Source organism: Salvia hispanica, chromosome 5, assembly GCF_023119035.1.
Source record: "Salvia hispanica cultivar TCC Black 2014 chromosome 5, UniMelb_Shisp_WGS_1.0, whole genome shotgun sequence".
Classification (NCBI taxonomy): Eukaryota; Viridiplantae; Streptophyta; class Magnoliopsida; order Lamiales; family Lamiaceae; genus Salvia; species Salvia hispanica.
The window spans coordinates 33,613,325-33,641,160 of NC_062969.1; the positions used below are offsets into that span (position 1 = coordinate 33,613,325).

General features: G+C 34.7%; 3 protein-coding genes, 1 long non-coding RNA gene and 2 other non-coding genes across 8 annotated transcripts; 2 read left to right on the forward strand and 4 right to left on the reverse strand.

The window, feature by feature from the left end:
- Nucleotides 1-1,635: 1,635 nt before the first annotated feature.
- Nucleotides 1,636-3,925, forward strand: LOC125191391. Of its 2 annotated transcripts, none has more exons than XM_048088944.1 (3): nt 1,636-1,752; nt 2,375-3,300; nt 3,528-3,925. In XM_048088944.1, the coding sequence occupies exons 2-3, from the start codon at nt 2,377-2,379 to the stop codon at nt 3,771-3,773; spliced, it is 1,170 nt and encodes a 389-aa protein (XP_047944901.1). In that variant the 5' UTR covers nt 1,636-1,752; nt 2,375-2,376; the 3' UTR covers nt 3,774-3,925. The 2 variants fall into 2 exon arrangements, with proteins under 2 accessions (XP_047944901.1, XP_047944900.1); XM_048088943.1 differs by lacking the exon at nt 1,636-1,752 and adding an exon at nt 1,812-2,016.
- Nucleotides 3,926-7,924: 3,999 nt separating this feature from the next.
- LOC125188997 (superoxide dismutase [Cu-Zn] 2) lies at nt 7,925-9,776 on the forward strand. Of its 2 annotated transcripts, none has more exons than XM_048086156.1 (7): nt 7,925-8,059; nt 8,161-8,259; nt 8,343-8,438; nt 8,511-8,542; nt 8,925-9,000; nt 9,079-9,132; nt 9,506-9,776. In XM_048086156.1, the coding sequence occupies exons 1-7, from the start codon at nt 7,978-7,980 to the stop codon at nt 9,526-9,528; spliced, it is 462 nt and encodes a 153-aa protein (XP_047942113.1). In that variant the 5' UTR covers nt 7,925-7,977; the 3' UTR covers nt 9,529-9,776. The 2 variants fall into 2 exon arrangements, with proteins under 2 accessions (XP_047942113.1, XP_047942112.1); XM_048086155.1 differs by having other exon boundaries at nt 9,553-9,776.
- Nucleotides 9,777-9,853: 77 nt separating this feature from the next.
- LOC125188996 (eukaryotic translation initiation factor NCBP-like) lies at nt 9,854-11,986 on the reverse strand. Its single transcript, XM_048086154.1, has 6 exons — nt 11,787-11,986; nt 11,138-11,233; nt 10,948-11,052; nt 10,787-10,864; nt 10,241-10,360; nt 9,854-10,141 (listed from the first exon to the last, which is right to left on the reverse strand). Exons 1-6 carry the CDS (start codon nt 11,901-11,903, stop codon nt 10,010-10,012), a joined length of 648 nt encoding a protein of 215 aa, XP_047942111.1. The 5' UTR covers nt 11,904-11,986; the 3' UTR covers nt 9,854-10,009.
- Nucleotides 11,987-15,095: 3,109 nt separating this feature from the next.
- On the reverse strand, nt 15,096-17,903 carry LOC125187101. Its single transcript, XR_007170563.1, has 3 exons — nt 17,531-17,903; nt 16,877-16,959; nt 15,096-15,238 (listed from the first exon to the last, which is right to left on the reverse strand). It is a non-coding gene; the product is annotated as an uncharacterized LOC125187101 (long non-coding RNA).
- Nucleotides 17,904-23,712: 5,809 nt separating this feature from the next.
- On the reverse strand, nt 23,713-23,845 carry LOC125191453. The gene has a single exon (XR_007171136.1). It is a non-coding gene; the product is annotated as a small nucleolar RNA snoR74 (small nucleolar RNA).
- Nucleotides 23,846-23,930: 85 nt separating this feature from the next.
- LOC125191495 lies at nt 23,931-24,010 on the reverse strand. The gene has a single exon (XR_007171169.1). It is a non-coding gene; the product is annotated as a small nucleolar RNA SNORD36 (small nucleolar RNA).
- Between the last annotated feature and the right edge of the window lie 3,826 nt (nt 24,011-27,836).

The following is a 27,836-nucleotide window of genomic DNA, read 5'->3' on the forward strand; positions in this document are numbered from 1 at the left end:
CTTTATGGGCTGAAACAAGCCCCACGTGCGTGGTATAGCAGAATTGACTCTTTCTTTCGAGCAAGCGGATTCACAAGAAGTGATAATGAGCCCACTCTCTACTTCAAGAAGCAAGGTAACAAAGATTTCCTTGTTGTTTGTGTATATGTGGATGATATGATTTATATGGGTTCATCTCAAACATTGGTCGATGAGTTCAAGTCTAATATGATGAATGAGTTTGAGATGACAGACTTGGGTCTATTAAGTTTCTTTCTTGGACTTGAGGTAAAGCAAAGCAAGGATGAAATCTTTGTGAGTCAAGAGAAGCATGCTACCGACCTTTTGAAGAAATTTCACATGAGCAACTGTGAAATTGCAGAAACATCTATGAATGTTAACGAGAAGTTGCAGCGTGTTGATGGAACCGAACATGCTGATGGTACAACATACAGGAGTCTAGTTGGAGGACTTAACTACCTTACTAATACAAGGCCTGATATTGCTTCTTCAGTAAGTGTAGTATCGAGATATATGCATAATCCAACGAAGCAGCATCTTGGCGCAGCTCGAAGAATACTCCGTTATGTTGCTGGTACGTTAAAATTTGGATTATGGTACGCTAAAGTTTCAGACTTCAAATTGGTCGGGTATACCGATAGTGATTGGGCAGGGTGCTTAGATGATAGAAAGAGCACATCAGGAAATGTTTTCAGCCTTGGTTCTGGGGCTGTAACTTGGAGTTCAAAGAAGCAAGAGACGATAGCACTATCATCCTCTGAAGCAGAGTATGCAGCAGCTACATCAGCAGCACGGCAGGCTTTGTGGCTCCAAAAATTGCTTACTGATTTTCCCCTTGATCACAATGATGCTACAGTTATATATTGTGACAACAGGTCTGCTAACGCAATGGCGAAAAACCCGGTTTTTCATGGAAGAACAAAGCACGTAGATGTGCAGCACCACTTCATACGCAAGTTGGTTGCAGATGGAAAGATTCAATTGAAGTTTTGTGGTACAAATGAGCAGACCGCTGATATCTTCACCAAATCGCTTCCGCAAGCTAAACATCAGTTTTTCACATCTCAGTTAGGAGTATGTGAGTTTGAATCAAGGGGGAGTGTTGAAAGTTGATTCAATTAATTTGTAAATATTGGATAAGTTAGGAGTTGGTTATTATTAGATTAGGACAGTGTCAGTTATGTGGCAGTTCCTATTTATTAGGAAAGTAGTTATTTGGTAGTTATTTCTGTAGCATTATAAAAGTATGGTTGTATACTTAGTTTGTAATAGATCTTACTCAATTAATAAAACAACGTTTATAGCCTACTACAATTTCTTTACTCTGATATGCTTTTACCACAATAACATCTAGATTCTCCAAAAAAATCGAGTGATATAATTTAAATAAACTTGATGTAGAAGAAGCATAGCAATAAAATAACAGTTAAGATGTTGCGGCAATAGAAGATTCCATAAAACATACATTCCCAAAGACGACGTCGTAGGAGGATGGGGAGCGGAAGTGTCCACAGACAGCTTGAAGTACAACGTTGGCTCTAAGGACTGTTTTGGTATGTAAAATGTATCGGAAGGTGGATGCAGTTTTTGGGCAACAATGCCCCCACTCAGTCATTCTATCCATAGAGATTGGAAGCATCTGAAATTAAATACTACTACTACTACTATATATAGATATATGGGTCAAACATAGACGTTTAGAGATAGACATAAAACAATCAGCTCGAAGGAGAATATTTATTTTTATCTCAGGTGAAACATTTTCCGACTCAAAATTCTTATATTTCTTTCCAATTCTCTTGTACCTTCATGACTCTTAGATCGTCAAAGGCATCACCACTTTAACAATTTCAATTTTCCTTCTCTCTGTTTTTTATTCCATCATGATAGGCCTATTCTCGACGGATCTTCCTTTCTTCGCTTTCTTTTTATTGATAGCAATGATTGAGGATGGAATGATGAGATTATATTGATATATGCAAATGCAGCTGATTTTGTTTTGTGATTTTCTTAGGTGTATGAATTCTTTCATTACTTTGTTCTACCTAGTTTTATTTGTGATTTACAATTAGATCAATACAATTTTTGTGATTCGAACGAAAGAAAGCTAATATATATATATATATATATATATATATATATATATATATATATATATATATATATATATATATTATTTATATATATATATATATATATATATCTCGGAATTCGCATCATTTCTTGTATGTAATAGGAAGATATCACAGATTGTTGCGGATAAGTGATTATGTATAGCTAGGTTTAATTTTATCAAAGTAGAAGAAATTGTGATTTGGTGTGCATTTTCAGCAACTGGAGGTTATTTGATTTGAGTTTACACTTGTCTTCGTAGACATGGATCCACCTACTGATGATATCGAGCTTAAACCCGAGACACTTGAAGAAGAAATAGAGGGTGGACCTTTGTTTCATTGTGAGTTTTGTGATGCTGACGTAGTTGATAAAATAGCTCAATCATTTCTCCCTGGTTTGGCTTCGGCATGCATTGACAACACGACCGGAGGTCTCTTTAAGACCCCTGCTAATGTGGCTGTTGACATCAGGAAAGAAATGGTCGATTACCTTGTCCAACGAAGTGAAAATTTCGTGGCTGAATCAGTTGTCCTGGAAGGTGTTGGGGATGTGGAAGTATCAGCAGACTCTTATGATATTATATCAGATTTTGTTGATGATTTTGTGCATTCAAAAAGAAATTTCTTCAGTCGAGTTTCAGGATGGATACTGAGTGAGAAAAGAGAAGATTGGATAGATGATCTTGTACAGGAGATGGAAATAAATGGATTTTGGTTGCTGAACCGGAGGAGCACGGTTGCACAAACGCTCTTGAAAAATCTCGATTTCAGAAACACATATCATTGCAACATGAATTTCAAGTCCCCGGGAGACTTAGAAAAGCACAAGTTGAGCTGCGGTTTTAGGACATTGTCCTGTAGTAATGAGGGATGTGATTCTTCGTTTAGTGCGGCTAAGATGGAGCATCATGATTCTACCTGTGCTTTTAAAATGCTTTCATGTGAGCAGAAGTGCCCGGACATCATAATGAGACGGGAGATGGACAGACATTGCATCACTACATGTCCAATGAAGCTTGTCAAATGCCCCTTTCAATCAGTAGGATGCCAATCCACTGTTCCTCAACGTACGATCGAGCAGCACAGATCTGATAATCTCCCTAGCCATCTGCTTTATGTCCTCCAGGTTTCTCACAAGGGAGAATCACTAGAAGCTCTAAAACAAAGGGTGCAAGAACTGGAAAAGGTAAGTCTGCTAGTGCTAGTGTAAACAACTTGCAATGAAATTGAAGATAGAAAAGCTCTGGCAAGTTTTCTACACACTAATGATTCCTTTAAATCTTATAGAGCCATATTCATTTGAACCACCATATCTTTCTAGTTGAAATGCAACCAACATGTGTAATACTGGATATGAATTCAACATCTTTCAGTGGATGTGTGAAACGTCTTATTGCTTTATTCTCGTGACAGATAGCATCTCCCGGACGATTAGCATCAGCTCGTGATGCTAGATCTCTGACTTATGTGGTTAGGGATCTTGAAGCAAAACTTGGTCCTATAAAGGTGCAGACAGAGAAGAAAAGCGATAAAGATGTTAAAGATTTGATTGATCTAAGGGAGGATAAGACAGACATAGAGGCTAAACAAGTCAGGTTTGATGCTAAAAAGGAATCAATTGCTGAGACATCCCTCACCCCCAATGAATCATTCAATTAGTATCAAGAATGGGTCACCTCGTGGGGAACAAGGGAAGTAGGGAAAAAAAAAAAGAAATGTAATATATATAGATAAAAACACCATTTAATTTAAATTATACAGATACGAGTATCAAGGCAGACCAAAGAGTAGCACATGAGCTTTGATTGTCACTGTACCGTGTTTTTCATAAATTCCTTTTTTGTATACATAAAAATCATCATTTGAAAATATAAGTGCCTTGTATTCACAAATATTCGTTCAAAAATGAAAGGAAAAATAAATTGCATTCATTTGACATCCATAAAACATAGTACCCTCTCCGTCTGCCATTTATAGTCTTATTTTAATTTAGCATGGATTGTATGAAATTATTTTATTTTGTAAAAAAAAGTAGATAAATAAGTTAGTGGAATTTAGATCTCACTTATATATATTTGTTATATAATAGAATGTGGGGTCATATTCTAATGATTATAGCACTCTAATCCAAAATCAAGATCAAATCTCCACCCTTAGATTTTAAAATGAGTGGATGAGATTAAATCTTACGAATCTCAATAAATAGTAGACAAAATATCAACAAAATGGTAATATCATCATTATGTTATCATATGATAATTTTCGTGAATGTTTTTTTATATCAACATAGTGTATTACAAATATCAACAATATGACATACGAAAATATCAACACATATTTATTGAGATTTTTACATGGTTTTATTGAGATTTTTACATGGTTTTATTGAGATTTTTTGATGTATTTGTTGATAAAAATCTGGTTATCAACATTTACGAAAACTAAAATAAAAAATATCAAATTTCATCATTCGAACGTCGTCGGAACATATGCAATTTGGATCTCGTTGGAATCCTTATAAAATTATCTTTAATTTGATATATTTTTTGCGAAAAAATAATTTAAATCGAGAGAGTTACGTAAATTTAAAGTTTTAAGATGATTTTAATGAGAGGAAAATGACATTAATACTCTCTAATTTTATTTATTAATTTTCTTAATTAAAAATATAATCCATGTGGCATTATTTCAACCACTAGATCTTCTAATCTAATGACTAAGATTTACTCTTAGTTTAGGATTGCTAATTAGTTAGCAATTGATCACTCCCCATAAAATGTGAGTGTAGTGAGTTAGTTGAATGGTGGGTCCATTTACCTAAAATGAAAAAAAGAAAATGAGACTTTAAATCACGAACATCCCAAAATAGCAAAATGAGACTTTAAATCACGAACAAAGAGAGTATTTAATTACGGTTATCCAAACATATAAAATTTTGAATTAAATTGCATAATTATTTATAATCAAAGCATATGGTATTGAGTTATAAAAACCAGATCCTATAATCGAGACATCTTTCGTGAAAAATATCAAGTCCAGCGAATTGAGCACGATTCTATAAAGTAACAATACAAGCCATTCTCGAATGACGATCCTTTAGTAGCAAATCTATTTAATAACAAGGGTACAATTGTACCCCAAAACAATAAAATGATCATTTGCCATAACTTTGACTTAGTTCGATTCCATCTAAGCGCATAACATATGATTGAATATAATAATTTTTTATTTGTTTTTCTCATTTGTTAAATACATAAAGTATATATATATGATTGGATAGGGGAACGATCCATTGTTAATTCAACGTTTAATTGCTAACTATAATTAATTTAAAATTATAAGATATGTAGAAATTTAGTGGTCTATAAATTGTCATGTGTAATTTCGTTTTATTATTATTTAAATATAAAAAGATGAGAAAACTACCAAAATTTGGGTTTGGATCAAAATCTTAATATAGAGTGTTAAACATATCAATGTCATTCATTGAATATGTCAATGCAATTTAGTATTGACATTTTATATGTACTATATTGACATAAAACTGTTACTTGAAAAATATGAAAATTCAAAAAATTTTGTGAAATTTTGACATCGGAATATGTGCAAATGAGATCTCATTAGAATCCTTATAAAATTATTTTTAATTTATTGTGTAAAAACAATTTAAATTGAGATAGTTATAATCATTTAAAATTTTGAGATATTTTTTTAAAGTTAGTTATAACTAACTTTTTTTTAATTGACATTAATATCCTTATTTGATATTTCTGTACATTGTATTGATATTCATAACTAAATGATCTTGTACCTTAATTTAATGATCCAATGGATATCATTTAGTTATAGTTAGCAATTTAAGAATGAATTAATAATATAACACACCCTGATTGGATATAATCTTTATTATTTATAATTTTTAATTATACTCATATTTGGTAGTATTATAGAAAATATGATGCATTTGTTTCGGTTAAAATATTTAAATCTCTTTCTAAATTGGAGTAAATTCTTTGTTACATGAATATCTAAGAACTTTCATTTAAATAGTGATATTTCTAAGTAAACACTAAAAAATAATTTATTCTCAATATATAATTAAGTGATTCATTGGGAAAAAAAAACTTGAGACAATATAATAAAAAAAATTCATAAAAAAATTTGAGACAATATTTAAATCGCTTTCTAAACTGGAGTAAATTCTTTGTTACATAAATATATAAGAATTTCCATCTAATAGTGATATTTCTCAACTAAACACTAAAAATAATTTGTTCTTTATATACAATTAAGTGATTCATTGCAAAAAAACTTGAGACAATATAATAAACAAAAAAATTGATTGAATTTTAATCGATGTAATTATTTATCGTACTCTCAATGTAAATTTTCTGATCCATCATTGGTATCGGGTGACGAAAAACTCGCACATATTGAGACAATATAATAAAAAAAACTCCCATAAAAAAATTTGAGACAATATTTAAATCTCTTTCTAAACTGGAGTAAATTCTTTGTTAGATAAATATCTAAGAACTTTCATCTAATAGTGATATCTAATAGTGATATTTCTCGAGTAAACACTAAAAAATAATTTATTCTTTATATACAATTAAGTGATTCATTGGAAAAAAACTTGAGACAATATAATAAAAAAAATTGATTGAATTTTAATCGATGTAATTATTTGTCGTACTCTCAATGTAAAATTTCCGGAACCGTCATTGGTATCGGGTGATGAAAATCTCGCACATATTGACAAGTCAAAGTAACGCATGACCAACATGGTATGCTAAATGTTTAGGGTTTAGAAATGGATAACTACCGAGATCTTGTACTTGATTTATACAACAAGAAGTATGCGTATCAACGTGGTCCAAAAGTGGTATACCATACTCCCTTGTCATCAGTCATCTAAGATAGGAAATGATTTCAGATAGACGCCAACAACTGTCCACATCTATCAAGGTTGAGAATGATTATTACTTACTTCTACAAGATACACACTTAAAGATCTATTATAATCATGAGTCTATCGACTGATCTACAATGTAGAAGGACTATTTATTCTATATAAATTATTTTTCAATGAATTTAATCATCAAATATTAAAATGACAAAACATATGATAGATAAATTTCTTCTCATGAATGCAACAGGAAATTGGATTTTATCAACATGAAACATAATTTTTAGTATATACCCTAAATAATTTAACATTTGTACTCAAAATATAATTCAAGGGAAACATTGTTTCAGATAGATTTTTTGTGAAAGGGTTTAAGTATCCTTTGATGTGTTTTGTTATTTGAATTCAATTTTTATCCATTCTTTTTTTGTAATCAATCTTGTTGTTGAGTAAATAAACGTAGACTTTTACAATTTTTTTTTTAATTTCGTTAGGTGATTGACCGAACCTATTCTTCTTAATTTTGTACATTAAAAAATTCAAAAACATTTTAGATATTGAAAAGTTATTACTCTAAAAATAATTTTGCAATGATATGAATTTTAATAAAACTAAAATGAAGATTACTATTTTTTATATTTAGGACAAATTGTCTGTAAAGTTATGAACTTTCAACATAATTTATTTTTTCCAATAAACTTTAAATATTGCATTAAAAGATATAACATTTAAAATTCCAAAAAAAAAATCAAACTATATTAAAAGTTCATGATTTACTGGTAATTTGCCCTTATATTTATTACAAATCAATCAAAATATAATACTCTTATTAGATAAAATTTTTAAATATAGATAAGAACTAATGAATGGTCCAAAACAAAAAAAATAAAGTTATTTTTAATTAGTTGTCCATTGTATTTAATAGAAAAGGAATTGGTGGTAATAGAAGAGAAGATGGGGGGAGTGAAAGCGGTGGCCGTCATCTCCGGCGCAGATAACGTCAAAGGATTCGTCCACTTCATCCAACACTCTTCCGGTAATATTTATATAATAATCTCTTCTTCTTCTTCTGTTTAGTGATTGAGTAATTATTAGGTGAATCATTGATTAATATCCTGTATGTAATTGTTAATTAAGGTACCCTCGTGGAAGGAAGAATCAGCGGACTCCGTCCAGGCCTCCATGCCTTTCATATCCACGCTCTCGGCGACACCACCAATGGCTGCAATTCTACTGGTCTCTCTCTTCCTCTTTCACCACACACCCTCTTCATTTCTCTCAACTAATTCCCCAATTTTATTTATTTATTTATTTCTCAGGACCTCATTTCAACCCTTTAAACAAGCATCACGGCTCTCCCTTAGATGATCAGCGCCACGCCGGTGACCTCGGAAACATTGTCGCCGCCTCAGACGGTGCGTTCATACCTCATTACTACTTTTTATTTCTCACAATTAAATTAACCCAATTTCTTTTTTATATTTCAGGAGTTGCTGACATTTCAATTATTGATAATCAGGTAATTATACAATCACTAGGTGTGAAAGTATAACTATTTACCTACTCTAGAAAACAATACATTACTAATATAACTCAAAAAATCTAATCACTGACAACATAAGAGTCGTTCAATTGCCATGATTACTTGTTATTAAAGGTTATTATGACTAATCTTTATCTCTTGTTCGGTTACATTTTTCTCAAAAATTCGGCTAATGATTAGATTGTATCTCATGATTAGCCATCTTACCTTCACCTCTAACTAATTTAATCCTAGAAAAATTTTATTGTGACTTGTCACATATATTGTATCTCACTATTAACTCGTTTAACGAACCGAGCATCACCATAATACTTACTCCATATGGATACTGCTCCAACCTTGTACTCCTTATTTACAGATTCCACTGAGTGGACAGTACTCCATTCTAGGAAGAGCTGTTGTTGTACATGCTGATACTGATGACCTTGGGAAAGGTATAAATTATAATCACTCTATTGCACCTCCTTGTTGATAATTTCTTTCTTTTGCTGTCTTTGACATATCATTAACAGGTGGACATGAACTTAGCAAAACTACCGGAAATGCTGGTGCAAGAATCGGTTGCGGTATGTTTAGTAATCATCTCGTCCCCTTTCTTTACCTTCTATTGTGGATGGGAGTTGTGATAGGATGATTAGATGAGGGTCTATGAGTGATAAATACTCTTGAACTACTTCTTTTATTTACTTTTTCCGGGGATAGTATATCGCTGTCATCTACCTAGTTCACCACTACAGTAAGGTCTCATTAGGTTCCCCTACGAAGGGTTGATTTATAAGACAAATGAAACATTCAATTTTGATCATGTGACGAGTAAAATTATCTGTGGAATTATATTGTTAGCCTATTTCGGTTTGCTTCTTGCTTCTACTTAATTCTGTGTGGAGCTAATCTATCATTACAGTCTTGTATTCAGTATCATTTTGATTTATTTGGCAGATGTGGAGCAGTTTTTGTGCTGATGAATTTTCTGTCGTGTTCGGCAGGAATAATTGGGCTCCAGTCATCTGTTTAATGATAAAATGTAGAGAGACGGAGAGAATTGAATTATGATGGCAGATGCCCTGCTCTGCAAAACGGTTGAATAATTTCTTTTGAAGTGACAATTTTTTTTTGTTCAAATGCAACTTGGTTGAATTGTTAGCTGTTCTGAACTGAAATTGTTACAACAAATAGACAAGATATTAACAGTTACTAAGCTGTTCTGCAACACCTCTGTAATTCCATTTTTCAGTAGTATTGCTATAATTGAAGAAGGCAGCAAATTTATCAGACAATGGATCTAGGTAGTTGGGAACCATATGGTTAAAACAGAATATTTGAGTTATACAGGAAAACTGAATCATGTGGTTAGTGAACATCAACACATTGCAACCCTATTGGCTCTTGGTGAAGCAGAAACAGAATGTCAAGAAAAGCATTCTTCCAGTATCAGTGCACCTCCTATCCTCTCAACCATGTGTTTCGATATGAGGAGTTGTCACGCAGAGAAGCATCGTGGGGCTTGTATTCCATTACATAGCTGTGGGGAAGCTTCAGATGGCGCTTGATTGAGTCCCTTAGTGCCATCACAGCCTGGTATTTACCAAAAAGAAAAACATGCCTGTCATACAAGGAAAGAGGAGAGGAGAGAGGAACAGGAACACTTCGCATCATGACAAAAAGATACCCAACCTGATGATCAGATGCATTGCGGTTCCAAACACTCAATATATCCTCATTAAAACGGATACTCAGTACTGCACCACATATATTATCACCATAATCAAGTTGATCTCCTACCAACGCTAGAACCTGCACATATCAATAGCTATGCAACAATTAGTAGACAGCATTTACGAGTAAAGAAATTTGTGCATAACATAACTAACAAGTGCAAGACCACAGTTTAATTATGAGAAGCTTACATGCTAAAAGGAGAAACATATACCAACGCAACAAAAACAGGAACCCAACAAGTAAAAGCAAGACCAACAAGACCAGAGTACTATACTATTCAGCTCTACCGATGATATGCCATTGGATAGTATAATAGTATTTTACATAACAGAAGCCAGAGCATAGACACTGACACAAGAAAGGTTGCTCAAATGGAAACTCTGTAAGTACTTCTAATTTCTAAATCACAACAGGGGCGGACAGCTATAGGTGAGCTAAGATTTAAGATATCAACGAGAAGGGAAAATGAGATCTTTTTTCATTAAGTGGTCAGTTCCATACCAGGTCTTCCCAGAAACGGCCTGACACAGCCTTCTTAAGTCGAATAATCCATTTCCCGCCATTGCAGTTAGCAAAATCCTGACAAAGAAGATATATAGTTGAGGATATTACACTTCAATGAAAACAACGGATCAAAAAACTACTAGAACAGTCCTATGTACCTCCCATAGCGGACGAATACCCTCCTTGAACAGATGCAAATCTGTTGGGCTTGGTAAACTTGAAGGACGGGCTAGGTGACAATAACAAACCCAAAAGGCTTCAACCTGGACCAGTTGTTGAGTAATGATGCATTCGAGAATACAAACTTGAGTTTAGGTGAAGCCCAATGCAACAAAAAGAGAAACTTACCGTACTGAAATCCACAATCTTCTTTATATTATCCTCATATGATGTCTGAGTTCTGACTCCAGGAGTTCGACGAGTGTACCAAAATACATATTTATTCTGAAGATCATATAAATATTCAAAGATCAGAACTACAGGAAAGAAGAGTAAATTTTGAGCAACATTTCAACAATAGTTTACCCATTTTACAACCCCAATCTAGCTAGTTGCAGACTTTGAGATGGTGTGAAAAAGTTCCCAAGGAAATGTATCAATGAATGACCAACAATCATGCTTGTATTAAAGGATTTTGGGAAGTCAATATGTATAATTGACTGGTGGTGGTTTAAATTGATAATGATTTAAAATTCACCACTCTTCATCTCAGATTATTAATGTGGATTAAAACTCATATGATTAAAAATGTACTATTTGTTCAGAATCCCTAACCCCAAACAACCTAATCTTATTCCATCCTGATTTAGAATCATATGAAATGAGACATGACTAAGATTGATATCACTGGCTCACTTCCTATATCATGATTTTCAAACTGAGAGCTCTTAAAGCAAGATATATGGCCGAATGCTCGAATAGCGCAGCTGAAACATGAAAATTGCAGCAAAAGAAAATCGAATTCAACCGAATCTGAGAAAAAGGGAAGGAAACGAACTCTGAGGGGGTGGAGACCGGCCTTGAGATCGAGGATAAGGCGTTCTCTATCTTCGTCGGAGGAGGTCTGAGTGTTATTGCTAGCGTCGTTTTCCTTTTTCCCCGAAACCAATTCCATTTGCAAGCCCTACCTCTCTCTTCTCCCTCTCTCTCTCTAAGCTAAGTGGTGGAGATGTTTTATTTACAGACGTTGAAATTGAAAACATGATATTTCGTCATAGTTTTTATGTTGCTTCTCAATCATCCTAATTGGGCTTCTATGTTAATACATTTAGGTGGGCTGAAACCTAGCCCAATGATACCTGCATATATGAGCAATCTAATAAATTAGAGCTAGCCATTTTCGACACAAACACTTGAAATCCGACAAAACACAAACGAATTAAATGGGTTTGAATCAAGGCTTATCGGGTTTATTCTTATCATGTTGACCCATTAGGAACCCGATAATTTCGGGTTGGGTTTGAGTAACCCGTTAAAAAAATTAGTATTATTAAAATTGTTATAATTTAATTTTTATGAAAAGTTAACTTTAATTTTTATTCTATAAGTTCAAGTAAAATAAGTTCAAATCGTGCAATATCAGGTTTTAATCGTGTAAATCAAGTTCGAGTGGTTATCGTGGCATGTCAACTCATATTATATTGTGTCGCTAGCAGGTTCGTGTCAGGTTCGCGTTTCAATTGAGGATTTCCTTAACGGGTGAGATTCGGGTTAGACCTTATTGGGTTAGGTCGTTATCCGGTCAACTCAATAACAATCCAACCCACATGACAATTTGTCAACCCTAAGAGATAATCTATTTTTTAATGGAAGTAAGATTTTATTCAATGGGGTGGTCAATCATGGTGTGAACATTCACGAGGAAATCCATAATTGTGATGGCCTAAGACTTGCTCTTATGTGATCTAGCTCAATTAACCCTAAGGATATGATCTAATCTAAAAAAGTTAGATATAAAGGAAAATGGTAGGATGAAAGAGATGGAAAAGGTGTAAAGAGATAGAAAACCTCATTAGAACCTATGAACCTTCATCTTAAAGAAGATGACAATCCAAGACAACTTTCACCTAAGCAATCACCTACATTGGCTCCACAAATCTAGATACACCACAAGCAGATTGCATACCTTTACTTAATTAATTAAAATATTAATCAAGCTATCGTTCAACAACGAAATTTATAAATCACCCTCAAATGGATAGAGAAACTTATGAGAATCACCAAAATTAGCGCAAGACTTTTTCACGTAAAAAAAAATACAACACTCTTAAAAACTCAATATTATAATAACAACATAACACAAGGATAGCGGATCCATCTCACAAAAATATAGAGTAAAACATAATATAGAATAAATGGAAGAATAGAAAATGGAAGAAAAGTGTGTAAGGAAATGACCTCTTGTAGACCTAAGAACCTCCATAAAAAAGATGATGACAACTCTTGGCAACTTTCATCCAAGCAACAATTTTTACTAAGCGACTAACACCAGGCTAACCACAAAGCAACCATAGCCCAACTATGGATTTCCAAACATTCATCTCACCCAACATGGGTATGGACTCTCAAAAGGACACTCTTTGAACTAATCTCTAGCCTCTTTATTACAAATGATACAAAATACCTTATTTATAGAAGTGAATGATTGGAAGATGAAAAGTCACTCAACCTAGGGTTGGAATATGAAAAGACACTCAAAATAATTCAACAACTGGTCTTTTGGAATCTTCCTGGACAAAAAATTTCGGCCATGTGTTCTCACGCATCAAAACGCCCGGTCCGCGCAATCTCTCTGGAGTTTTCGTTTCTCAAATGCGTGGCTTCCGGGCTCCGATTGAGGAAGTTAGGGTTTCTCTGGTTAGTTACCAGATCAGTCATTCTCTATACGTTTCTGTATCAGTTGGTATCATGGCCACCTTATGGTTAATGAAATCGCTCGGAAACGCGTGCTGAAAATAAAGATTAAAATCGCAGACTAATCAAGTAGGCTAGCTAAACCAACTCACGTACGTGCATGTGCATGGGAAACTCGTGAACTGACCGACAGACTCCCTAGACTTATCTATGTGTTATCGAATACGCAATCCGAGGCTATTTTCAAAACCTTAACTTACAAACACTATTAATTAGTATAGGGAAGTGAGGATCGAATCTCACAAGGATGGGGGGGTAAAAGCATGTGTTAGGGACATTCTGGGAGGATTTTGGCTGCTGCCACATAACTAAGTGGGTTAAGTATTATCTACTTGACTTGGAAGATAAAACAGGACTCTACCTAAACTGATCAACTAGAGTAGCAACGTTCCTAAACATGCATGAACGACTAAACATGAAGCAAACATTTGAATTTAAACTAAGGTAACTAAGAACACCTGCAACTACAAGATCATTGATATGCTCGGATTTTGCACTGTTTTAAGGCCATTATTTGGTCCGTTTTTGATGTCATGGCACTCTACACGTCCATTATTTGCATATTTTGTCTATTTTGGTATTTTGACGTGTTTTGTGAGAAATGTGCATAATTGAGCCGAAAAAGGGAAACAAAACACAAAGTCTGGAAATCTGGAGTCGACGGCGACATGCGACCGCCGGCGCCCAGCGGGCAGCGAGAGCAGTGCAGCGGTCCGCCTCGAAAAATTACACTTGGAAGAGATGTCTCGCCCGGCGACCGCCGGAAGTCGTGCGGCGGTCCGCCGCCGAAGGAACAGAGTCTTTGGACTCCAACGCGGCGACCGCCGGCCAAGGTGCGGCAGGCCACCGGAGAAAGGCGGCGAATCCGAGATGCCCTAGATTTGCTCCAAGATTTACCATATTTTGAAGATCTTTTCCTTCTACAACAAGGATTGACTTTCCTCTATAAATAAGACTTCAAGCTTCATCAAAAAGAGAGCTTCTACTTGCAAAATAATTCACAGAGATCAAAAGCTAGAGTACTTCGATTGTGCAAGGAGTTGGAGAATGATTTCAAGAACATCAAGAACGACAAGGATTCAACCTACGGGTTTTATTTGCTTTAGTTTTATGTTCAAATTGTCTTTCCTTCAATTTATGTGTTTAGCTTATTCCATTATGTGTAACTAAACTCATAGGATTTGTAACACCCCTTACCTAATTATTTTAATAATCAATAAATAATGTCACATATTGGTATTAATCTTGAATTGACAGAAAAATCTTTTTTTTTTTTAATATATAGATACTTTATTTTCCTTTATTTGGCAAGTAGGAAAATTGATATATAATATCTAGAACTAGAGCATAAACCTGTTTCCAAGATTCTGAATATATATTTTTAAAACCTAGATAACGAAGAAAATAGAATGTCCATTATACATTAGACATTCTATACATGCCACATCTGACATATCAAACATAATTTTTCAAACGCAAAGGCGAGCTAATGACCTGAGCAGTTGTACAACAAAAGAGCTTGTGTGATCCTCTAATCTGCATGGGGGAAACAAGAAAGGAGTGAGCTTCAACAAGCCCTGTAGTATATACAACATTAGAGCAAAATTTCCGGAGTTAAATAAACTTTATGCAACCCACATATTTATAAAATTTATTACCATGAATTTCTCTCTCCATAATCAACATCCTTATGTCCATATACATATGTTTACTTAAAAAGAAATAATCAACAATACATCTGACCTTTATATCATCCTCTCTTGATTTTGAGGCTTACCGAAATCATAATCATACATCACTTCATTAAAATATCTAGAAAATATGCAGTTATAGTATACATGTCATCACTCACACAGTTTCAACACATATATACTTACCAGATCTATACATATTTATTCTTTACCAACACCAACAACCATTTAAATTCCACATTCATATAGTCGCCATTGCTCTCGATGAATTTACCACAAAATCGATATTCACATATCCATTCATAAAATATGTAAGACAAGATACAAAATAAAAATAAGCTAACCACACCAATTATTGAATTAAACCCAAAGAATACATTACGATCTTATTCAAATATCAATGCATATTCGGATGACAGATCACTAATATTTTCACATATCCGAACAAATATAACCCCTTAAGTGCTTGGTGACCGACTGGGATACACGGACCAAAACAGAAACAGAATCCAGAATCAGAAGAATCCAGAATCAGAAGCAGAAGCGGATTTTGTCCTTGAGAGGACTCCACACAGACCACCCATTTAGGGTGCAGACAGATACGAGATAATCATATACAAAGATAGATATCATATACCATAGACAGAGAGATATCAGATACAGAGATAGATATCAGAGACAGAGATCAGAGATATCAGAGACATATACTCATTCTCATCTCAATATTTATTCCAAATAATTTCTAGCATAACATTTCAGCAACTTTTTCAGACCATATCGTATCAAATGAACAAATTAGATTCCAACTCTCTCCATACCATCACACATCCAAAATTCACATAATTCATGACATAAACAACATTACTGATCACCCACAGAGTGTATAACTGATTAGCATACAATATTATGTATGCAATCACATAGACTCAATTCAAGAATTAACACCTGCTATATAATATATTACTCCCTCCGTCCCAGCTAAGATGACACATTGCTTAGCCGGCATGGGGTTTTAGGAGTTATTGGTTTAAGTGTTTAATTGAAGAGAGAGAAGGTGGGTGTAAGTATTAAAGTAGAGAGATAAAGAAAGATGGATATTTTAATAGGAGTGAGAAAAATGGTTGAGTGTATTAATTGGAGAGAGAAAGTTACCAAAAAAGGAAATGTGTCGTCTTAGTTGGGACAAACTAAAAAGGAAAACGTGTCATCTTAAGCGGGACGGAGGGAGTACTTTATAACCCAATGCAATCGATCAAGTAGGGGCATAACGTAAACTCATTCCCTTCCCCTTTTCATATTTCATTACAAATCATTCAACAACTCATCACATTCTAATCATTTACTTCATAATCTCTTATTCCATAATTAATCATAATTCATCGAGTTCACAAGTCACATATTCGCATATAATCACACAAGGACATTCAATTATCACATAAGAGCATAAAAAGAACTAAGCCTTTTTAAGTGCTGAGTATACTACCTCAAAATCCCAGACACCTTTGACATACGAATCACATTATCCATGCTCCTTCTCCATGTCATTTCCCGGCAGACCAGGGCAGTCTACTTGCAAAAATTATTATAAATTCATTTGAACTCGGATGAAGTTGAATTTTGGTCACATGGCAGAAGACACATAAAGCTATGGTCATTTAAAATTTCGTAAGAAAATGAGGTCGTTTACTTGGTTAAACCGGAGCTGGAATACGCTGCCAGAACAAGACATACTAGCTGTCTCCTTATTTTCTTTCACTACAACATGCTTTGTATGTAAAAATCATCAACTTTCACATTTAGGGATAGGCTGTCCTAAATTATCTTCCACCAAAAATAACTTTATCTCACAATCCAAATTTAGATTATGCAAGTAAGTAAATTCCCAAGCTAAATCAAATTAGCAAAGCAAGCTCCCAAGGTCCTATTGAAGAACTCTATGTTATCCCTACATTCAAACACCAAGTCCAACAATTTCACAATCACTTCTCAAAGTAGGCTGTGGAAACTATCAAGCCATCAAACTTGGATTTACACCTAGTTTTACTTAAATTCAAATTGGGGAAAAATATGAACTTAAACCCTCGCTTTCAATCGAGGATGAAATTGGACAAATAAAAGGTGAAAGGAGGTTGCTTACTTGAATTATTGGAGAATTCGCGATTGAATTAACGAAAAGACGAGGAATCGAGGTGTAGAAGCAACCATGAAGCTCACGGCTTCTGATTTCTCCATGGAGGCCGAGCTCTCCCTCTCTAAAAATGGATGTTCTTCCTATTCAACTTCAATTTATTACTATTTTTGGATGTTGGGTAGATGTGGGTTTAAAGCACAAGTTCTAAAATTAAGAGGAAGTAATGGGAGTAAGGAGTTGAGGGTAGTAGCGTGTTTTACATGCTTCCCGGAGGAGCCGTCTGGCGCTATCATGGTGTTGGCGCCATGGCTGAACAGAGAGAGAGCATGAGGGGAATGGAGCAGAGAGAGAGACGAAGAGATGGATGAGGAAAAGAGAAAGTTTCTGTTTTTATACCTATTCCAACTTTTTCTTTTTCTTTTTTTTTTTTTTTCATTCTCTAATTCCCCTTTCTTTATTTTTCTTTAATTCCCCCAAAGACACGTTTCACTCCCCCCACTATATCATTATCCTTTTCTTTTTTTTTTTTGTTTATTTCTTTATCTCATTTTCTTCTTTTTAGTTTCTTCTTAATTTCTATTTTTTCTATTTCTTATTTTTCTAAATATAACAAAAAGGATACAATACTCCACCATATCATAAACTCTAAATCTTAACTCTAAATTTTAAATTTCCAAAAGTTAGGGATATTACAGGATTCTAGGGATGTGTTAGTAACGACTTTGGTTATACAATTCCAATTTTCTATTTAATATCCGTTTTGTTTTTACTTTGTTTCTTCCCTAAGTTAATTCTGATGCTGCATGATTTAATATAACTTGCTTCATAACTGTGAGAGAGTTTTAGCGAGTTAGATTCACTTAGTAGACGTTACAGTTAGCTTCCCTTAAAACAACACTGTTAATTGCGAGTGAGGACTTTTCAAGGGTCTTAGGAGCTTTATGGAGTTACGTGTTAGGATTGAAAACCCTAATTTTATAATCAACGTTTGCATCGCATGAGCATAAGCTAGGCGACTCGTCCTATCAAAGTAATAACTGTGCTAGGGTATTGTAGTTTGGAATTTGTATAACCATATCTATGAACGCACATCACTGGGATTCCCTTATCTCTATCGATTGTCTCCGTGTTTTATTCGCATTTAGTTGTTAATTGTTTTTAATTATTTTCTGTTTTCAAAAAGTTTTCAAAACTTTCTGTTCTTCCAGATAGTAATTGAGTTCTAGTAGAGGATAGACACTTTGTTTTAACAACTAGCATGGATCAACTGAAATCAGACGTTAACAAGCATGGATCAACTGAAATCAGACGTTAACAAGCATGATCTACGAAATCAAACACCAATAAACTAGATCTAAGATATCCCAACACCACCAATTGCGAAAAACATCAAACAAAACATAAACCAAACTCAACATATCAAGATCTAACTACCAATTGCAAAAAGTATCCAACAAAACACAAATAAAGCTCAACATCATCAGATCTACAAAAACTCCAAGGTAAACTTCCATAACTTTAGAAAATAAACCAGATTCAAAACTCCAAGAGAAAAGATCCAAAACTAACAATGAAATATCTACGAAATTCTTAAGCTAAGATGTTCAAAGCACCAAACACTTGCGAAATGAAACTAAAAACGTTGCAAGACCGAAATAAAGATTGTATCTTCACTCCTCGGAGCGGTGGAACCACGATTTCAAACTAAAAACAGCCGGAACTAAGGATTCCTTCTGAACTAGGAGGCTGAGAGCTTTCTGGAGTTGGAGTGGATTTGCAGCTATGAACTCTATCTAAGGATCTGTGTGTTGAGAAAATGTGACCTAGAAGAGCTGGCTCTTCCTTAATGTTGCATCCCTTTATATAGGATGACTCAAGGCTCAAATCCCTAGGGTATGCTTTTCATGATTTAACATTTGTACCCTTAAAGTAAGGGTATCTTCGAATTCTTTCTCTTATGTCCTACTCTTTGAAATGACTGCTCCTTCTGATAATTCTCATTGATCAATTAGGCGGCTTTTCAGCAATTTACACTCCATTTTTGCTCAATCTGCGTCTGTTCGGTCAGTTTGCACGATCTACTTGATCCAGTAGTAACCTGCACACTTACACTCAAAGTTTGTGCATTATCTCTCAAAAACATGTGAAATCACCCCAAAACCAATGCATGAAACGAGCTTTATCAGTTAATAAGAATATTTTTGTTTTCAAGTAACTAGTGTTTTTTTGTTCATTTACAAGTTCAGTCATTATCTATACGTTTCTACATGAGTTGGTATCAGAGCCAGATTTTGATTAATAAGAATACATTCGTTTTCAAAAAATTAGGGTCTCTCTGATTACATACCAATTCAATCATTCCCAATACGCAAAATAGGACACATTGTGAATGACATGGGTAAGAGAGAGGTAGTGTTAGTGGAATGTGGGGCCTATATAATTGGTAAGAGAGAAGTTGAAAACTTTTTCTTTTTTACATGTGTTCTATTTTTCGTAGACAACCAAAAATGGTAAATGTGCTCTATTTTTTCATGGACGGATGGAGTAACAATGTAAAGATGCATTCATGAGGGTAGCTAATTCGATGAATGTAAAAATATGAGAATTTACAATAACTACATGAGCCAAACATAATAGTTATACATCATTTGACCTGTTTGATTTCTATGTCTTTATGTGTCTGAAGCGTTGTTAGGAAGATCGCTAATGTAGGTCGTGCCCTCTGTCGAAGTACCTGACCCATGGATTGCACACTATTCCCTAAGCTCCTATAATCTTCTATAATCTAAGCTCTTACACAATATCTCTCTATTGATTTGGATGTTAATCATCCATATTTCGAACTAAGCTATTCATCTCTCGAATATTATAGCTAAGTATAAATGCTTTCATAAGGTTGTTAATAGCATTCATAATGGAAGGGTCCTCCCATTCCACATCAGTATTTGGCCAAAGGGCCTATCTCCCTACAATGAAAGAGCTCTTCCATGCACTACTATATTTAATATGTATCAAATTAAATAAATTTAAATAAAAATAATTATGTAATACATGAAATAAAATTTAATCGATCCAAAACATTTGACAACTTATTAATTAATTAAATGAAAACCTAAATTAAATTGATCCCAAAAATTAGGAATACTAAAAAATTAATATTTTTTATTTAATAAATTTATTGACCTACTAATAAGCACAATAGAATTAATAAAAGAAGTTTAAATACAAATTAGGTTATTTTTCCTCCTTCCTCACTCACGCCATCGTTTTCTTCATACATGCATTTCTTCTTCCTCAATCTCTTTCTCTACTTCTTCTCAGCAAAATTCAAAAAATAAAAAAGAAGAATGGCTGATGATCGGCCCATCCTCTACAATGGATGGTCGATCATCACCTCATTTCATCGGCCTTGGCCGATGTATCGGCCCATCGGAGGGAGTGGTTGATCGGCCCTCTTCATGCAATGGCTGGCCGATGGGGCCGATCGGGAGGGCCTCTCCATCGGCCAACCATTGTTAATGCTCTAATAAAACAAATGTAAAAGCACAATGAAGATTAAAGCAACAACATGAACTACGCATAGACAACTAAATATTACTCCATAGACAAAAAAATCAATGTATCAAATCCAAAAAAATCAACTAAGGGCTTGCTCGCTGACTTATATTTAGGCATAAGAGCATCTCCAATGGCTTTATGCCAGCCATAGGCCAGCAATAGCCTAGCCAAAAACTCCTCCTGCCACATCATCAGGACAAGAAACTCCTCATGTCACATCATTAGGACAAGAAACTGGACAAGCAATAGCCTAGCCATAGGCCAGCAAAACTATAAAACATAAATAAATTACAATCACGCAAAATACAGAATTAAATTTACGACACAGATACGAGAAAATGCAATAATTTTATATAAATTTAAAAAAAGGTACATCCTAAAAAAATTACATAATTAAAAAAAATTCATAAAAAATACATTAAAAAATTTAATATAAAATGCATAAAAAAAAATGCAATCGGCTAGCCGAAATTGAGCCTGCTATGGCGGCTAGCGTCCGCGAATCAGCTAGAGCTCGCTGATCGGCTAGCCTAAATTGCCGCAATGGAGGCTAGCGAATCGGCCAGCGGATCGACTAGCGCACGCGATCGTCTAGCCTATCCGCTAGCCTCCATTGAAGATGCTCTAAATAGGACGCTTTCAGGTTATTTATGGTTGTTTGGTTTTCATTAGATAACAAAGGCTAGCCCTTGAAAAAGCCTCTGGTCCGCATTGTTGATGCATTTTTGAGCAAAAATAAATCACGGAGCGGAGCTGATAATTCATTTATGGTACGCTACAGTTTTCAAGATTTGAGACGGAGATTACCATTATGTCCCTCTATTTTTTGAATCCACCTCATCGACGCACCATTCATTTTGGTCATTGGTTTCCTCTCTCTCTTCCCCCTTATGAAAGCATCTCTCCTTGTTCTCTCCTTACCGGCGACGCATGAAGCATTCCGTGCAAAAGGTATTCAGGTTCCGGTGCAAAAGGTATTCGGATAACAACCATTTAAATCGAAGTAACTTCGACTCCGGTGCAAAAGGTATTCAGGGTTTCACAGATCCGGGTTTTTCCGGTGGCTTTCAATTACCTTGACAACACTAACCTTTTTAATGTTGCAAAACACACGGTTCCTCTTTCCTTCAAGTCGTTGTACACAAAACGAAGTTGCTCCGGTCCAAAAGGTTTTGCGGTTTTTAAAAAATCCAATTTTTTGGGGTTGGTTTTACGTTTACGGCATAAGTATATTGCCCTTTTGAGCAATGCGACCAGCTTTCAGATCCCTCTTCCTTCGAGACAGACAATGGAACATATGAGGGTATCGGTGGAACAATAAACAAAAAGGGAGGATGATATGGTCAGCCTACAACCAATTTTCTCAATATCCAACACTCAAATAAGGGTCAACAAACACCAACAATTAAATAAGTCTTGGTGGGACCAGGCCAACCACATTTAAAACCAGCCAGTTTTAATACATGCAAAATGAAATGTGGCTAAGCAAACAAGCCCTAAGTGTGAAACGCACATAACACAAACTTAATATTGCTTCATTCATCCATGAAAAATAGTTCAATTTTACCCTCTTAAAATGTACATAAAAAAATAGTCTCATTTCTAAAAACATACTACCTCCGTCCCGGTTAAGATGACACATTGCTTAGCCAGCACGGGAATTTAAGAGTTATAAGTTTAAGTGCTTAATTGGAGAGAGAAGGTGGGTGGAAGTATTAAAGTAGAGAGATAAAGAAAGATGAATATTTTAATAAGAGTGAGAAAAAGTGGTTGAGTGTATTAATTGGAGAAAGAAAGTTACTAAAAAAAGAAATGTGTCATCTTAGTTAGGACAGACTAAAAAGAAAAACGTATCATCTTAAGCGGGACGGAAGGAGTATTTCTCTAGCATACTCCATCCACTTTTTCACAAATCTATCTTACTTTACTAACATTTATCTATCCACAAATAAGACTAAGACTATTTCTTTGTAAACAAGAATATTATCATTTTTTATCCCAAAAATAATTGTTTTTTCCTTTTCTATTTTTTTATCCTCTAACATTTGCTAAAATTATTTATAAATACATATTTCATCATTTCCATACCATATTATCTTCTAATTCTTCTCTCATTTTTTTCTCAACAATTTCATTCTCATGGGGATGAACAATTTTAACGACCACATGTGGTCACCGATCACCGCATTACCCAGTTAAGACTGAAGTGTCGATCACCGCATTACCCAGTTAAGACTTAAGGCACTTCAGCCCCAGCTACAACATACTGCATCCTGTATCTAACACTATCAGCCCCTCATAATATTAAGTCAACACAAACAGTATTCCAAATTGGGAATACCCAGCCAGATAACGGAAGAAATCCATAAGATTTTAATTAGAAATAATGGTCCCTAAAACCACCATGAACTGTGACCAAATTATAATATTTTCCACAAACTTTTGTTTTGTTACCAAACAAAGCATATCTTCGGCATGCGCAAGCAACTGCGATAAGTGGTGTGAGAAATGATTGCTTTAGGGATCGATAAACATCACTACAAACATCAATCACATTTGCAATTGACAACAAGAATCAATTAAAACAAAACAATGGAAAATATTTCCATAGAAATTAAAAAATTACTATTAGATGTATCATCATTTACTGAACCACATTACAAAGAAGATAATGAGGTTCACCCAAAAACAATGACTCCCTCTAATATCCCTGACAAACGGAGAAAATTGATCACTATTAAAGGACAATCATCCTGCCTTCTAGTTCAAACAGGTTTGAAAATCAGCACACAAAAAACATAAAAACTTCAAACATATCCAAACTAAAAAATTGTAAAAAAAACGTTACAGGGCATCAGTTTTAAAAAGCTCGATTTTGCAGCTTCACGGTTTGATAAGCACAAAACACAAATAACTCATCATCTGCCCAAAAATAATCATAAACAGCGATGGAACCATCACCATCATAAAATTAGAAAAATAAAATTAAAGAAATCAAATGTATGAAGCAGAATAAGTAGGGGACACAACAAGAAGGCGTTCCCAACACTAAATAATCACTGATTCAATTCATTATGCGCCTCCGTCTGAACCTAATGGTTACAAATCGCGCATTTCACGCACTACCAATTGATTATTCGAGAGGCAGCGAATCAAATTTTCCAAAACCAGAAACGATTTTAATCTATAAGATGTCGAAGGCTTTTCTGAAGACAGCTGAGAAGGTAAAAGCACAACAATCGGTCAAAAAATGCCTAAATTTTAGTGTTGGCCTCCTAACTAAGCCAAAAATGAGAAGAGTCGCTACCATTGAAGGAAGCTACTCATCAGGCTACTCAAAGAGGCACAAACGAATAGTATCGAAATCGGGAAAATGAAGTGTAAAACACCGAAGCTTTGGAAGATATGAAATGAAAGAGATGATATAAACAGCTTGAATATAATTGAAGAAAGAGCAATGCATTATATAGAGCAGCAGATCTAGGGTTATGCATTTCTATATTTCTTAGTGGGCTATTTAATATTTGGCCCACATTCATTCCGACTCGCCCAATTTTATTTTGGACTCTTAACACGATTCGTGTGTATATGACTAGTTTTTCAAGCAGTATATTACAATAAAGATAAGTTAAGAATTTTATATTTAAAATAAAACATGTCTGATTTCAAAATACATAAATTTATTATTATAACACACACATTTATCTCTACTTTATTTTATCTCTCTTACTTTTAATCTCTCTACTTAACACACAAAATAAAATTGCATAAAAATCATGTGTCACCAAAAAAAGGGGTCATTTTCTTTAGAACAAAGGGAGTACTACTTTCTCCGTTTCTTATTAATTGAATCACTTCTTTTTGGCATAGAATCAAGGACAATTTATAGAGGGCAAAGGGGTAGGCCAAATCCTCCCCATTGCCATTAATACCACCAGAGTTGGGGTTTCAAAATGTCGGCGACCCTCACAATGGCTCCGATTTGACCGCTTTGTTGCTGTGTTGTAGGCTAAGAACCAATGTTTCAAAAAGCGGACTGGTGAGTGAACCGACGGGCTACTGGTTCATGGTTCGACCGATCTGGCCGGTTGAACTCTCGTCGAACCGTTTTACCTTGCAAATATATAATTAATACTCTCTCCGTCCCTCAAATTTTGTCACAGTTTGACCAGGCACGAGTTTTAAGAAATGTAGAAAGTGACTTGAAAAATTTGGTAGGATGTGGGTCCTACTTTTAAAGTATTAATGTTGGTGAGAATAATTTATGGAATGTGGGGTCCACTATAAAAAATGGTTTAAGGTGAAATGTGACAAATTGTGTGGGACAGACGGAAATGGAAAAATGTGACAAAATTTCAGGACAGAGGGAGTAATATATAATATAAAAATATATTAAATTTAATTTTTAATAAATTATAATTAATATTTATAACAAAAACATATTAAATGTTGCATATATAATTAATTAAATATGAAGAGTATTTAAAATAAGTGAGTTATAAAATTTAAATAATATTTTTATTGACACATACAATTAAATACATTAATTATTAATTAGTGTAGCTAAAAATGAACATATTTTATATATAAATAAATAAATTTCATATTAGTTTAGTAGATGAAAATTTAAATTTAATATATCACAACTAACAATTATTTAAAAGAATATAAAATTAAAAACAACTTGTTAATTTGTGTGGACAAAAAGTTACATGCTAAATGTATAAGAGTAATTAAGGTTCACAAAATTTCAATCAAGTACATGTAACCGAGTGGTAGAAATGTTGATATCTAGATAAGAGGTATTGGTTTGATTCCTCTAGGTACATATTTAAAAAAAAAATTGAACAAGACATTTTAAAGATAAAACTGGTTCCCAATCGGACCGGTGTGGTCGACCAGTTCCAATGGTTGAAGGCGGTCTGACATGCTCACTGGTTTTTAAGGCGAACCGGATTGGACCGCCTATCAGTTCACGATCCAACTGGCCGGTCTAGTCCGGTTTTTAAAACACTGTTAAGAACTATGAATGAAGCATTGGACATTGCCTAACGAAGAAGACGAAGGCTAATAGAGATTCAGTTTTCGAACTACGAATGAAGAACAAATATTTTTTAATTAAATTATAAATATAAGTAACATGGCTCATTAATTGGCCCATAGCTCATTTTGATGCACTTTTTATTTGCACTATAAATACCTGCAAGTATACAGAGTAGGTATAGTATAGCAAAAGGTTAGTACCGGGTATCGAACACGGGGAAGATGTACACAAAGTGTCTATCTTCTACTAGAACTCAATTACTATCTGGAGAAACAATAACTTTTTTGTAACTTTTTGAAAACAGTAAATATTAAAAACAGTAAACAACTAAATGCAAGCAAATCACGGAGAGAAAAGTATAGAGATAAGGGGAATTCCAGGGATGTGCTTTCACTTTTATGGTTATACAAATTCCAAACTACAATACCCTAGCACAGTTAATACTTTGAAAGGACGAGTCACCTAGCTTATGCTCATGCGATACAAACGTTGATTACTAACATTAGGGTTGTCAATCCTAACACGTAACTCCAAAAAGCTCCTAAGACCCTTGAAAAGTCCTCACTCTCAATTAACAGTGCCGTTTTAAAGGAAGCTAACTGTAGTGTCTACTAAGTGGATCTAACTCGCTAGAACTCTGTCACACTTATGAAGCAAGTTGTATTGTATCATACATAATTGTGTCACTCAATTATGAAGCATCATGATTAACTTAGGGAAGAAACAAAGTAAAAACAAAACGGATATTAAATAGAAAACGGAATTGTATAACCAAAGTTGCTACTAACACATCCCTAGAATCCTATGAGTTTAGTTACACATGACTGAATAAACTAAAAACATAGATTGAAGGGAAAGCAATCTGAACATAAAACTAAAGCAAATAAAACCCGTAGGTTGAATCCTTGTCGTTCTTGATGTTCTTGAAATCCTTCTCCAAGTCCATGCACAATTGAAGTACTCTAGCTTTTGATCTCTATGAATGTGTTCTTGTTGTGTGAAAAAAAAACTCTTTTGATGAAGCTTGAGGTCCTATTTATAGGGGAAGATTATTCCTCATCATAGAAGGAAAAGATCTTCAAAATTTGGTAAATCTTGGAGCAAATCTAGGGCTGGTCGGATTCACCGCCTTTCTCCGGCGGGCCGCCGCACCTTGGCCGGCGGTCGCGCGTTGGAGTCCGAGACTCGACCTTCGGTGGTGGACCGCCACATGTCCTCCGGCGGTCGCCGCGCGAGACTCTTCTCCTAGCGTAAATTTCCGAGGCGGGCCGCCACATAGCTCTGACCGCCGGGCGCGGCGGTCGCCAGTACAACTCCGCGGCGGTCGTTGGTCGCCGTCTCCGACTCCACATTCCCAGACTATGCGTTTTTACTCCCCTTTTCGGCTCAAATATGCACATTTCTCACAAAACACGTCAAAATACCAAAATGTATAGAATATGCAAATAATGGACATGTAGAGTGATTTTGATAACAAAAACGGACCAAATAATGGCCTTAAAATAGTGCAAAATCCGGGCGTATCAACTCCCCCAAACTTACATTTTTGTTTGTCCTCGAACAAAACACTAAAGCCACAAGAATAGACGCACGGAATGCACAAGGACTAGACGTCATAATTGCCTCAAAAGATGAAAGAATAGATTAAGCATGGATTAACACAATCAAATCAAGCAAGGCTTAATAGTGCACTTTCATTACAAACTCGTG

Coding starts and splice junctions, on each gene's coding strand:
- LOC125191391 (XM_048088943.1), top strand. CDS start 1,977: ATGCAAATGCAGCTGATTTTGTTTTGTGATTTTCTTAGGT. Junction 2,017..2,374: donor GTTTTGTGATTTTCTTAGGT/GTATGAATTCTT, acceptor TTGTCTTCGTAG/ACATGGATCCACCTACTGAT. Junction 3,301..3,527: donor GGGTGCAAGAACTGGAAAAG/GTAAGTCTGCTA, acceptor TTCTCGTGACAG/ATAGCATCTCCCGGACGATT.
- LOC125188997 (XM_048086155.1), top strand. CDS start 7,978: ATGGGGGGAGTGAAAGCGGTGGCCGTCATCTCCGGCGCAGATAACGTC. Junction 8,439..8,510: donor CATTGTCGCCGCCTCAGACG/GTGCGTTCATAC, acceptor TTTATATTTCAG/GAGTTGCTGACATTTCAATT. Junction 9,133..9,552: donor TGGTGCAAGAATCGGTTGCG/GTATGTTTAGTA, acceptor CGTGTTCGGCAG/GAATAATTGGGCTCCAGTCA.
- LOC125188996 (XM_048086154.1), bottom strand. CDS start 11,903: ATGGAATTGGTTTCGGGGAAAAAGGAAAACGACGCTAGCAATAACACT. Junction 11,053..11,137: donor AGATTGTGGATTTCAGTACG/GTAAGTTTCTCT, acceptor CAACTGGTCCAG/GTTGAAGCCTTTTGGGTTTG. Junction 10,865..10,947: donor GTATTCGTCCGCTATGGGAG/GTACATAGGACT, acceptor CTTCTTTGTCAG/GATTTTGCTAACTGCAATGG.